Source organism: Pagrus pagrus (assembly GCF_965226575.1).
Source record: "Pagrus pagrus genome assembly, chromosome: 15".
Lineage (NCBI taxonomy): Eukaryota > Metazoa > Chordata > Actinopteri > Spariformes > Sparidae > Pagrus > Pagrus pagrus.
In genome coordinates this window covers 26,481,939-26,495,826 of record NC_140199.1, presented here as the reverse complement: position 1 = coordinate 26,495,826, position 13,888 = coordinate 26,481,939, and the positions used below count along the sequence as shown (strand labels likewise).

The following is a 13,888-nucleotide window of genomic DNA, read 5'->3' as shown; positions in this document are numbered from 1 at the left end:
CTTTCATCATCCCTGGCAGCAGCGTTGGGAGCATCCAGGAAGGTGAATGGAGGCACTTTCATTTCACCTTTTTTATCATCAACGCAGACTTTCACACTGAGCACGAATGACACGCTGTCTTGTCCGGTTCTTTCCCTGTTGGAGGGCTTTCATATGCTCGCATTGTTCACATGTTTTGATGTGTAGATGCCCACTGCCTGTCCTCATCATCCTCCTCATCCTTTTCCAGTCCCTACTGCCACCCTACCATCTGCTACATCTTACACCTGTTCTTTCAATTTTTCTCTAAACGTCCCTTATTCATGTTTCTCATGTTTTGACCAAACCGATGATTGAGAAGAGATGATGATACCATCAAGAAGCGTCCACCGAAAATGGCCTGGCTGCTGATTGAAGGTGTGGGTTGGTGAGGCCGGTGTACTTCTCCCTGAGGAAATGGCTGCAGGAGTCACAGCCCAGGCAGCTGCTTCACTAACTCAACATTCAGTTTTTTCAGAGTGGAGCTTGTTTAAGTCTCTCGAGGCGAAAAGTGACAATCAAAGCCCAAGATGAGACAGCGGGGTCACAGTAGAAATTCAGTTTAGTGTCATAGAAGAAAAAATATCAACATTTAGACAATTTAGACCTCCTTTTTTTTTTGGAGATGCACAATACCAGACAGATATTGGAAATGTTTTATTATTGGCTATTTATCGTTTTTGAAATTATAGCGATAAATATAGATGACAATGCAAAGCCAAATTGCTTTCACAGACTTAAGCACGGCAACTACACACTCCGATACAGCAGGTAGCGATATGCACCTTCACAGTTTGTTTGTGACCCGCCAATTAACACTGAGAAGAAGAAGAAGAAGAAGGAAGAGGAGTAGGAGTAGGAGTAGGAGGAGAAGCAGCTCAGCATGATTCCTGGTGTTATTCCTGGTTTGTACTTTGTTTAGCTTTTTTCCTTTGGTCTATTATTATATGGACTCTGGTTATTAGTATTAGTACAGTAATCCCTGCCTTTTCGTCTTTCCAAAATGACTTAAACCGATTAATGGATTATCAAAATAACTGATGATTAACTTGATAGTTTACAACTAATCAATCTCTAATTGCTCTAATTTAAACAGCTCTGATTAGGGCTTAATGAAGGAATCCAAAGTGGGAAATGGTATAATAACAAGAACTAACCCACGTGTCTCAGTGAGAGAGACAGATTCACATGCTCACATGTCCAGGACGCAGCAGTCACTGTCTTTTTATACTCTCCTCTGACCCCAAACAGATGCAACCCACCTCACAAGGTTGGCACAACTACATCATAAACAAACACAACTCATGCGCACAGACATGAACACAGGCACATGCACACACACACACACTCCTGACCTTCTCGATGCTTTCTGCTTGGCTGTTTCCACATCTCTCACTTTGTCCCTATCTAGACCGCATACAGTGCACTTTGTAGGGAGGTCGTTGCACACACACAGCCTGCCCCTTGGTCCACACTTTTTACCTCCTATAAGCCCCTCCACTTCCTCTTTTTGCTTTCTCTTCTGCTCCCACGTGATCGTATTAGATCACGAGTAATTACACTGTCAGTCAGGTGGAGAAAGCATTTCAGCATGTTGCCGCGTGCTGGATGCGCCGCTTCACCTGTGCTGAACCAACTAATGGATGGAGACAAGATCCTTCATTAGGCGAAACGGCCGTCTCCATTCACTTCCCCGAAAAATCTACTCAAGTGTCATCATTTTGATTTGTTAAGTCTACCAGCACAGCACAGTGCCATCACTCACATGTCATCTAGCTAATGAAGTGGTCAGCGCAGCACCTCCCAGATCACAGAGCTGGCTGTCACACAGGCACTTCTCCCCTGTTTGTAATGGTGTGATTAACCTGCCATCTTGGGAGATGATTTGCTTGTCAGTTTCTTTTTGGAATGATGTGTAAATGAAATGTTATTCCTCTCAAACTCCCCACATATCTTTGCACTGTGAGCCCTGCTTCCTCCCTTTCCTCGCTGTCACACTCCTCTCGTCAACCCTCCTCTCCTTGTCTTTCTGTTCTTTGCCCAGGTCAATGTGACCAGGGAAGACCTGCCCAATGGAGAGCCTGTCTACCTGCGCAGCCTCGGGAAAGGAGACTGGTTTGGAGAGAAAGCACTTCAAGGGTAAGATTGTCCCTAATAGCACTGGCTCTTCCACTTTAAATCTAGCTTCCTCCTGCTGCTTCTATCTCCTTCACCGTCACCTACTTCCCTCCTAATTTTCACTCGCAACCTGTCTGTAATATCTTCCCTCTTACACTTGCCAGGCATCTATCTCTTCTAATTTGCTCTTGATCAGGCCAGCTCTTTGCTGTACCTATTTTTCTCACCACTCACTCTTCTTGAAAGGCATGACATAACTTCTTCTGACAAATCATCTCCGTTTCTGAGATGTGACACAAAAACTCTGTCAGAAGGACACAGTCTGAACTGTCACTGCTGTTTCTGTAACTGAAAATATGTGTAAGCTAAATTTAAAGCCTTTTAAGCAGCAAAAATGTTTGAACCATTGGTTATGGAATCATATTCCAAGCTGATACTATATAAACACTGTGAATATATAGAGATACAGCTATTTTACCTCCACCCCTTTTGCAGAAATGAGAGCACATACAGTTCTTTCTCAAGCTCTATTTTTGCCTGAATCAAAAGGAAAAAATGTTTTACGTTGAAGTGACAGAGGAGCTTTCTCACCACCACATCAAGTGCTATATATATATATATATATATATATATCAAAATCACAATCACAAATCATGTTCAAATGCTGTTTAATTCAAGTATTTGTGCATTTCTACACTAATATTAATATTAGTGTGTGATACTGTTTGTAGAATTAGAATCCAGTAGTGGCTACATAGGATTGTTTCCAACTTGTGTGATCCAAACATTTCCAATACCTCCAGATCCTCAATATTTATGAAAACAAAAGAAAATCATCAAATCTTTTTATGTAACTAAATATTCTGCTTCAATCCATGATTGTGATGGTTTAGCCTTTTTAAAACAAGAACATGTACATTATGAAAACGTTCATGTAGTTAAGTTGATGAAACTGACGAGATATATTCATTAAACAAAAGACTAACTCAGTTAATCAGATTTATTACTTTATTCAATTTTAGGGTTTTGTTCAACCATTTTTTTATGATGATGATTTCATAACATTTTAGATTCCGACGGATACTTGATGTTAATCAAGAGAGACATTTAATAGAAACAAAACAAGTGAGACGATATGAGGAAGATACATTTCATTGTGAACTGAAGGATTCAGTAGGTCACCATGGGAAACAGTCCATTGTATTAGGTGTTTCCAGTGTGAAGGAGACTTAGACACTGGTGGTGGTAGTGAGGAATGAAGCTTGATTAGGAACAGTTTCAATGATTTCTGATTGGAGGGTTGACTGGGGATGGCCAGGCATCCATGGTTGAGGTGGTGAAGGGGAGGAGGTGGGTTATGATGTCTTTGCAATGCTGAAATGACAGCTAAATCATCTGACTTTAAATTTGACAGCTACTAATGAATGGCCAGTGGATGACGTCACATGTTGTGATTGGATGGAGAGGAGAACGAGCAGGAGGAGATTAGGAAAAAGCAGGAGACTGTATTTGTGACTGAGAGGGCACGCGTAAAGACATAATCTTCCTCACTGACCTTTCGCTAAACTTCATTTTTCAACAAAGTAAAAAACTTCCTATATCAATATATATTGGCCAATACACAGTTTTTGCAGTGCTCCCTCAAAACAACAAACTTCACTGGGAATTTGATAATTAAATATTACCCCGAGCATCTTTTTCTGCTTTATAATCTCTTAGAAAAACAATGTTTCATATCAGCACATATGGGCTGCTACCAATATATCCGAGATAGGTCAATATCGGCTGATAATATCAGCTAACCAATATATCGGTCAGGCTCTAGAAGATATGATGATAGAAATTCAAAGCTTCCTGTTACTAACACAGAAACATGTAATTAGTAGATATAAGCCAAGCATGTACAGTGTCCAGCATTACAAACTTATATACAATGTAGGTCTGTCTCTGGAAAATGCGTTCTAGCTGTGAAGATTTTGAACTGAGGCAAGTTCAAAATAAACAGGCTGATTATACTCACGGCCAGTGCTAACCTTCATTGCCATCTAAGCGCTCAAATACACTGAAGGAACACTTTGGTGTAATACAAATATTTTACATGGCTGCTGGCAAGTGATGTTTTCACCCTGCTGTTTGTTCTGTCCTGTCAAGACTGTGCACCCTCATGGATAAAGTAGTATTTAAACAGACGGAGGGTAGGGATAGGAAATAGTCTCAGGTGTATTTTGGCTTCAAGGAGTCAGGTAGAAACAGAGAAGCACTCATGCACATGTATTTGAGTGCATGCATGTACATAGCCAACACTGTGAACACGAAAAAAGTGGAGATGTCGCCATCTTGTGGACATTGACTGTGCAAGCCACCTCTAATTAGCTCTGACAATCACTCCTTAAGAGCACATCATTAGCACTTTATAATGCAAAGAGAGTCGTGTTGAATCAAAGCAGCGTTCTGTGGAAAATGAATGCTGTCTTATGTGTTGTCAAAACACTGTAAATCACTGATTTTTTAATCTCAAAAGGAACACTGGGTGCTCGATGTGATGTACAGGCAACAGCTGGAATAACACAGATGGCTGGGCTTCCCCATATGTTAAGATAATGACTATAGGATATGAAATATGAAGGAGCATGAAAATGCATGTGGGACATGTGAGGCAGGGGAAGCTTGATCTCCACATAGAAATGGAGGAGAGGTTGTTCCAAATAGAAATGTGATCCTTTTACACTAATGAGACGAAGAAACGCGCTGTTTAAAGAATGAGAGCGTGACTCAAAGTACTAATTTATAATGGATTGAGCAGCTGTGCTACTTTTGTGTTGGAGTGTTTTTCATTTTTTCAGGGAATTCAGTGACTTAATAGTCCTCCACACACATAAAATGATACATCCCACATATCCTTATTGCATCCATATATTCTCATCACTGTGTATGTAGTGTTTCCCAGAATCAGAATTCAAGTGGTGTGCTGTCGTGAGAAGCTCTTCAAAGCGCTTTCAAGAGCATCTCCTGCCTTGATTAATCAAGAAGACCCTATCTTTTCTATATCCCACCAGAACAAAGCGGCATCTGCTTGTTGTATTATCATATGTTGTCACGACCGCCTTTTGTCTTGCAGTGTCTTCGCCTATTCAACTCCACCTTTGATGGTCAAGCATGTCGCGCAAAATTTTAATGATTGAGATGCTGGCCATCTTCGAGGCAGTCTTTGATCAGAGGGCTCTTCTGTAGGACCATGTTTCTAATTAGAAGTTAACTGTGTGTGTCCATGCTCATGAAACTCAATAGCCCCTACTCACAGGCTACTCTGTTTTTCTGAAGACGTTGCCTTTGATCTGTGCGAAAGACATATTTACAAATCAAAGTCTGTTCTCCTGCCAACCAAAATGGTTTGTTAGAGCCTGTGTGAGTGAGTGCTGGTGTGTGATGTGTGTGTCTATTAAAGCAGCTAAAGAGATATTGCGTTACATGTTTTCTCTAAAGGGTTGTGAAGCCCTTAATGAATACTATAGTACGAGTATCTTATCCCAGTAGGTGCATGTTCCAGAAAAAGTCTTCCAGTTTGACTCGACTATCTTTTGTCACATTCTTCCTGTCACGGTGAAGTGTGAACCCTCAGTCGAGGTGCAGATCCATCAATAGCACAGACAATGTGTGCCCTGAACTCTGCTCCTGAGTGTACTCTGTGTGAGTGTATGCTGGTAGGGGTGCTACAGGAGGAGAAGATGAGGGAGATTGTGTGAAAAAAGTAGGATGTCACTGACAGAAATGTGATTGGCGTCAGTGTCAGACTGACAACTTTCAGACCAAATATAGCCCTCTGGTAAATGTGAGAGGCTGTGTTCGCGTGGGCATGTTGACCAGGGAATCCACTCCAATCCCTCTAGTGTTGAACAGGTATGACCACTGCACAGACGTTTTACTTCTTTGTGGCAGAGGTTTACTAAACTGGATATCTAACACAAAAGCCCAAGCCTGTCCTTTTTGGATAGAGGGCCATAAAATGTGGACGGACATTAATGGTTCAACAAGCTCCTGACTTTTTCGTGGCATGAGGTTCATATTTGTGGTTTTAAGTATAGGAAGGATTGCCGTGACATTGGGTACAGACATTCATTTCCTCCTCAGGATAATTTTTAATCACACTGGTGATCTCTACACTCATACTGTGCCATTATCAGGTCTAAATTGTCTAATACTTGCGTTAGTGAGTAAATGTTTGCGACAGTACTTTGTGTTTTGTGCTAATTAGCATGTTAACACAACATGCTAAACTAAGATGATGAACATGGTAAACATCAGAGTGTAATGCATAACGTTTCCACAATTAAATGTTGAAAAAGGTGACGGTGCGTCAACATGAGATGATCCATTAGAGAATGAGATCATTCTCTTGATCAACATGACTGACAGTAACATAAAACTGTGAAACTTTACCTCCACCCATTTCTGCCTGAGTCACGTTGCATGGATTTCCATCAATAACGGTGGTTGTTTAACAATGAAAACAACAACTCCCATGATCCCATGCTACTTTATGGCGTCATCAGACTACATCTTTTTCCTTCATTGTTTTATGAGAGAGAACCAGAGTGGAGGAATATACAAACTGTGCAGTTAAGATACACACAGTGCTGCTGGACGTTGCTTCACTGTACTGATGCAAAAGTCTTGCTCGATTCAACGTTTTTGCAGAGTGACCCCTTTTTCCCCCCTAAGCTCGCTGTGCATTCATACTGAACCAACACTGTGGTCTCATTGAAATGAATGCTGCATTCATGCTTTGTGGAATAACCCCTCTTCTTTCAGTCCAGTCCATACCCTCCGTCTTGGATCAGCTCATACCCATGAGTAAAAGCATTAACTTCAATCTGTATATGTCACTTTGCTGCTGTATGTTCCTGTCTGCGTTTTACATTCCTCTGAATCACACTGAAAACATTTCTTGTTTTACACAGATAATTCTCCCAGTTCATACCATCACAGCATGACCTCCCAAAGATTTAAAGCTTTTCTGAGAATGCTTGAGAAGCACTTTGTCAAAGTGAATCCCATGATGCCTTTTTTATTTTGGAAACATGCACAATTGTCGTGTTGTAATACAGCTATGAACAGCGACTGTTTCTTCAGTTTCCCAAAGGCCAAACATTTATTTTAGGTGTTGGAACCCAAGGGGTGGGGAGCTGAAAACAGCATGAATCATTGCAGCCAGAGCCCAGTTTGTACCATTCATCTGTTAACTGCATGTCCAAGCAGAAAACTGACAGTGAGAAATAAAAAATATAACTATCACAGACAGCTTATTTTTGGGCAGGCCACTAAAATAAATTGTTAACGTGAGAAGCACTGCTCCCCAGTGTGTTTGTTAATGTGTTTGTGGAAAGCAGAGACATCTGAGACTGGAGAGTAAACTTTCCACGTTATCATATTCATACTGTCTATGTTTGGTTATTCTAACAACATAGCTTGTGACTGACTCACTTTGAAGAGCATATACTGTAAGGAAGCATTTTTAAAGCCATCTTAGTTTTCATGAACAGAAGTGAGTGGCCTGGAAGAGTTGGGAAAAATATATTCAGAAATGCAAAAATGAATGGAATGCTCTGGAAAGTGACTGTACCCTGCAGTTATGTGGAAAATGCACAATGTCTAGTTAATGAGAAAAAGCTGCATAAACACTCCAAAACCAACCTGAGAAGCTTCATCCACATGTCCAGGCCTACCTGAATACTTCTTTTTGAAGCAAAATGAGGTCAGCAGTATTTCCAAAAGTCTTTTAAGGTTTGGTAATCATTGTAAAACAAGAACATATTAGTGTGGAAGTAGCATCAGTCACAGAAATGATGGGCTGTGTATTCCATGACCGCCTCTTGTTCTTGCCCCAGTCCTGACCCCGGCTTTACTCCCCTCGCTGCAGTCCATGGCTGCTCACCCGCTCTCAGCCGCCAAGCTGGTACTTTATTTTCTTAACCCCCTTCCCAGGACACCAGATCACTGTCCAATTACCAGGTTCATTTCAACTATCTACTGGAAATCAACACCACAGGCTCCCTCCAGCATAAGTCCAAAGGACATTTCAGACACAGCATGCAGCTGCTTTTAGTGCGTCTGTGCTTGAGCGTGTGTGTGTGTGTGTGTGTGTGTGTGTGTGTGTGTCCGTGTTCCAATGCATTTCTTGTTGCGCTGCAATTAACAAGTGCAGAGCCATCTTTGGCTTAGTGGATGACTTGGGCTCCGCGGTGTGCAAATGAATCATACTGACAGATATTGTTTAGCGCTTGTGTTTCACATAAACATCAACACAGTGACACCCTAAGTTGTTTTCGTCAGCTACAGCCGAGCAGCAGGGGACAGGTGTAACAAGCTGCTCTCTAATATGAAACCCTTCAGGTCTCTCAAGCATGATTCATACTTATGTAACCACTATTTCAATATAGCCCAAACTGTTGTGTTGTTTTGTTGTATCACCATGGTTAGTAAATGACACAAACACTGTACGCCTTCGCTTATGAGACAAGTTAACTCATGTAACAGATTGTGGTCGTCGCTGCAGTTTAAGCTCATTATCAATGATGTGTGTCTGCCTGACGAGTTCGCTTTTGTTAACATTTCTACCATTTAGAAAATGTGGGGAATAATCTGCTAAAGTGAGAATAATGTTAGAATAACAGTCGGGGCAATCGTCATTATCATTTTTCATTTCAATTTGTTTCTGTGAAGTCACTATCTTGGCAAATTAGGTAACAAAATGGTGATTGAGATCATGGCCTGTTGGTTCATTTAACGCAATATATTCTTTATATTTGCAGTAATACATGCTAGGTGCGACATTCCTAGAGAAAAATGCTGTTTTAAGTCTCATGTGGAGTCAAACCGAACATTTCCGACTACTGCAGCATCATATTTAAAGCACACTGGTGGAACATTAGTGTTATTATTCAAGATTCTGGATTAATTTAATTGTCACTATACAACACAAGATGGTATGATGAAACTCCAGTTGTAGATCCCTATGCTACTCACACAAAAAACAAACAAACTAATGAATAAATAATGAAGTAGTAATGAAGTAGTCAGTGAGATTAGCAGTGATCGTTATCTTAATCAAAAATGCGACTGTGTGATGACAACATAATTTTTTAGCACTTGTTGACAGCAAGTCAGTGTCAAATATTGCAGAGAGTAATGGAACGAGGAGGAGCAGCCACAGTGAGCTGTTACGCCTCGTTCACACTCACACTATACACGTTTCTGCCCAATAATCGGGAGTCTTGCAGTCATTGTGGTTTGCACACTACATGACTGATCGGCGACAGGGAGTCACACATGCCAAACATCAAATGGGAGTAAGCATTCCAAGTTGTTTGTGGGTTGATTTGTGACTCAGATATTTAGCCTGCTAGATATCCGATGGCCGTCAACAAACATGTCGGCAGCAATATGCTAGCTCCTGGATGGCATCTTTGAACAGTTCACACCCGATCTGCCTCTGATCTGGGACTTTTTGTCATTTAGCTTCAAAAAACCGTTGGCGATTGGAAGATTCAGGGCTAAAATCTTGTAGTGCGAGCTTAGCTGTAGATGAAGGGCTGCAGGCAACAGGCTGCACACCTCCAACTTTCTGAGGGACATAACCAACTTCTTTCATTGTGCCTTGCCAGATCACAATTGCTCAGAGAATGATGGAAAAAGACAGTTATTGCCTGACTCCTTTATTAAAACAACAAAAGTTTGATTTGCAGTCCCCAGGATTCTGTGACCTGTAGTATTAAACTGCACTCGATATTAGCACCAGTAACTACAGGTGGCACCAAATCAACCTGGAATGAATTCATCGAGTCCTTGGCATTCTTGAATTAATGACTAATGACTTCTCAACGTTTTGAATGAATATCTACTACTTGATTCCTTGTATGCATTTGAATTGTGACAGCAGCTGGTGGATGTTGGCAGATTCACAGCTGGCACTGCATCCCTCGACAGTGCAACTTGACTCCCTGTTCAGCTTCTGAATATCTGAATAATCATCACATTAAACCTATATTACGAGGGTCACTTATGCTTGATTTTATGAATTACACAAACGTCTTCTTTTTCTCCTTTATATAACATAAGGAATTAATTTCTACTGACTGTTACTAACAAGGCGTAACAATTAAGGTGTAACATGGTGTCTTCACTTGTTGCTCTTTCACCCGTTAACCTGGTTGTTAATACTTAAATACAATATATAGTAATATAAGTGTGCTTATGTAGATGGTACTGAATGTTATTGTGGCTGAGCAGAAGAACAGGTGGAGCAGTGTTAGCCAGAGTATGGTGTTAAGAGCATGGATGCAGGTCAAAGCAGCTTATCAGAGGTGAATGAAACACTGTATGTGCTATGCTAGCTAGAGGGCCCCAATAGTCATCTGTTAATAAATCCCATGCTCGTGATAAACACTGCCTTCCTCTCCTCTGCTCTCTTCTCCTCTCTAGTCCTCACCTTTCAAAATTTGTTGTCCCCCCACCAGCTGTGACCTTTGTGAACGGGGTCAGCAGAAAGAGTGGAGCTCAGTGTGTGTGTGTGTGTGTGTGTGTGTGTGTGTGTGTGTGTGTGTGTGTGTGTGTGTGAGAGAGAGGGAGGGTTGCATGTGTGTGTTTGAAAGAGGGAGTTGACGTAGCATGAGGAGGAATTATCACCTCAGCTCATTGAAATAGGTTGCTGTATGTCTGAGTTGAGATCAGACACAGAGAGTGATTGTCAGTTACTGTTTGCACTTCAGCTGAATTGAATCGACTCTCTAGAACAGAGGCTGCTTTCGCTTTTTGTTTGCTACCCATCAGGATATGAAATCCACCCAGAGTATCAGATCCTTTTTCCTTTTTTTAAAAAGATTGGACATGAAATAATCTTCTTATGGGACAACCCCCGAAGAATTTCCTGTCTTTTTGTAATATTTTAGTCGGTGTTAAAGTGGATAACGCGACATCTGGTTGGGAGATTTATATCCAAGTACTTCAGGAGTGTCTTTTGTTGGAGGGTTGCCCTGGGCGGCCTGCTGGTTCAGAGCTAGAGCTTATCGCTGTGGGACTCTGCGCACAAAAAATTATTCACAGTGAAGGATGGATTCCTGGGATACAGGCTCTGAGGACTCGTGCGACTGGGGCGACTCATCTGAAGAAGCACTATCGTCAGAGGAAGATGAACGTGATGTCAAATATAATAAAGAGTAATGCCAATCATGCAGTGATGTGTGGTGCCTGTTGAGGATGATGAGTTCACTGTGCGCCAGTGCCATTTATGGAGTGAATGGAGTTGAATAAGACATAACTGATGTGCAGGTTATGACTGTTTCCATCATCACAGCTCCAATGAAGTATTTAAAATGAATAATATTTTGGGATTATTGGATTATTGGATCAAATGTGCTCACTTTGCTGTTGTTCCTGATTGTGTTGTATGATCTTTTTATCCAGGGAGGACATCAGGACGGCGAATGTCATTGCAGCAGAGGCGGTCACCTGTCTAGTCATCGATAGAGAGTGAGTATCAATGAAAATAATTCCCACACAACATAATAATCCTTTTTTTCCCCTTTAGAATGAAAAATAAATCCATTCAGCCAGTGAGTGAATGTCTGTCGTGAGCAGCCGAGTAAAACTAGGCCAGAAATTCTTCTTTGCTCATTATGGTGTGACAAGGACAAGCTGCTACCTGAACTCATACATCCATGTGAATCCACTGCTAAACTTTAGTGGATGAACATGGCACACATTTTTCCCTAAAGATTATTATTTGGGCGCTTTTAGCCTTTATTTGGATAGAATAGCTTGAAGAGTCAGAGAGGGAAGGGGGGAGACGGAGGATCGAGACCCCAGGACACTGCTGAGGACTCAACCTCCATAAATTGGACGCATGCTCTACGGTGTGAGCTACCAGAGCATCCCAAAACTGGCACACATTTTGGCATCATTACTTTCAATTTACAAGCTAAAAAAATATTGTGGTTGTCGCAAAAATGTCAAATGTATCCAAATTCAGCCAATGAAATTCAATAAATGCGAAGTGAGAAATAGACTGTGCATTTGCAGAATCATGCTTTTACTTCACTGCTAGTTTGAACGTCTCCTCACAAGTCTTCATTAAGGGCAATCATGTCATAAACTGAAGTCTGCTGATGATCCAGCTTCTATGTTAAAACAAATGTTTTCCAGACAGACAACTAAACTTATGAGATTTGGACTTGCGTAGTTAAATGACGTCAACAGTGCAGGTGAAAAATGTGCTCTTAAACCTAAACCTAAAGTAAACTACAGAAAAGAATTTACTGTAGATTTATGCCAGACTTGTGCAGGAATGGCTGTTTTTTCCACTGAGATTATTAAAGTGCAAAACCATAAATCTTTCAGCTCCATGTTTCCCTTTGAACTAATCTCATCTCAAATATTTGCTGCTTTGCTTTTATTGCACTAACATGGCTGACATTTCATTACTATGTTTATCATGTTTTTACGGTAAGATTGTACTTAAACAAAAAAAAAAATCGATTCCATCCTCGTCTCTGGCATGAAGTCATGTGGTAAGAATAGAGAGACAGATGGATAAGGGGTGTGGGGAGGAGGATGGTAGACGCTAGTATCGCCTTACCCAGGGCCTCCCTCTTGCCTCAGGGAACACGGGAGGCACAAATGGGCCATCGTCAAAGCTAGCAGAGGGGATAGTGAGTGAGTCATCCAGCACAGGTGATTACCACTGTCTTTCACTCTGCCTGTCATACAGCTACTGCTGTCACAGCCCGCAGAACTAGCTCATCGTGTGTCAGACCAGTTCTGGTGCAGATGCCAGGTTGTTAATATTCAAACACTTGTTATTCTGTGTGTCCATACCTGTGTGAGGCATTTAAACAGAACCGTACAGAGGTGGAAAGAAGGAGAAAAGGAGGAGGACATAGACACAGTGGGAAAGAGACAGGGAATAGAAACAAGCGGCAGGGAGTCACCGACTCAGTACAATAGACACTGTAGGCAGCCAAACATTTAAAGAATAGCTCCGCTCGGAAACAGTCCCAGCTCACAGGCATTACGGTCTCAACAGGAGAAAACGGCAGATGGATTATTACCTCTTCTAGCTGACAGCTTGATGAGCTTTGTATGAAAACTGTCTCAGTTAGTTGTTCTTCCAGGATGTTTGGAGTTGTTCGCAGCCATACTTCAGAGAGAAATGAGCCGAAGCGTCGTTATGTTTCCCCTGTGCCAGACCTCCCCACGAGAGCAACTTATGAGGATTTTATTTCAGCGAGTTGATGTATTATGTAGCTTTTTATTATCCGGTTAACATCTCATCATAATCTTTAATCTACTCTATACTCATACTAATAACAGTCAATTAAGTTCTAGTTTATCCAGCAAGAAAATGAACAAATTATTCTTGTTATTTTTTGTTATTGAGGCCTGAAAAGACCATGGTTGCATGATTTATTGTTGAGTTAATTAACTTAACTGACTTAGTATTCAGTACTAAAAGAGCAGGAAATATTTCATTTGGATTTTATGTTTTTAATTGTAACTTAGTAACGTGTATTCACGGTGTGTTTTCTATTCTATAATTCATTCATCAAAAAAATTATGCACAGCCTCCACTTTTGTCTCTAAAGTTCCCACTCAGCCCTCGTCTGCTATCACACTTTTTTTACACCTCTTTGGAGTAGATCTGTCTCCTCGTCTGTTCTCAGTGATTTTTTTGGCTCTAAAAGCAGACTGATGAATATTT

The 13,888-nt window shown here is 41.1% G+C and overlaps 1 protein-coding gene across 2 annotated transcripts in view; it reads left to right on the top strand.

The window, feature by feature from the left end:
* The window catches only part of LOC311270556 (cGMP-dependent protein kinase 1), a 99,604-nt gene that overhangs the window by 72,581 nt on the left and 13,135 nt on the right, over positions 1 to 13,888 (top strand). For both annotated transcript variants that reach the window (XM_084375508.1, XM_084375507.1), the window contains exons 7-8: positions 2,063 to 2,157; positions 11,596 to 11,661. In XM_084375508.1, the coding sequence (XP_084231634.1) occupies positions 2,063 to 2,157; positions 11,596 to 11,661 (161 nt within the window). The remainder of the gene's footprint in view (positions 1 to 2,062; positions 2,158 to 11,595; positions 11,662 to 13,888) is intronic.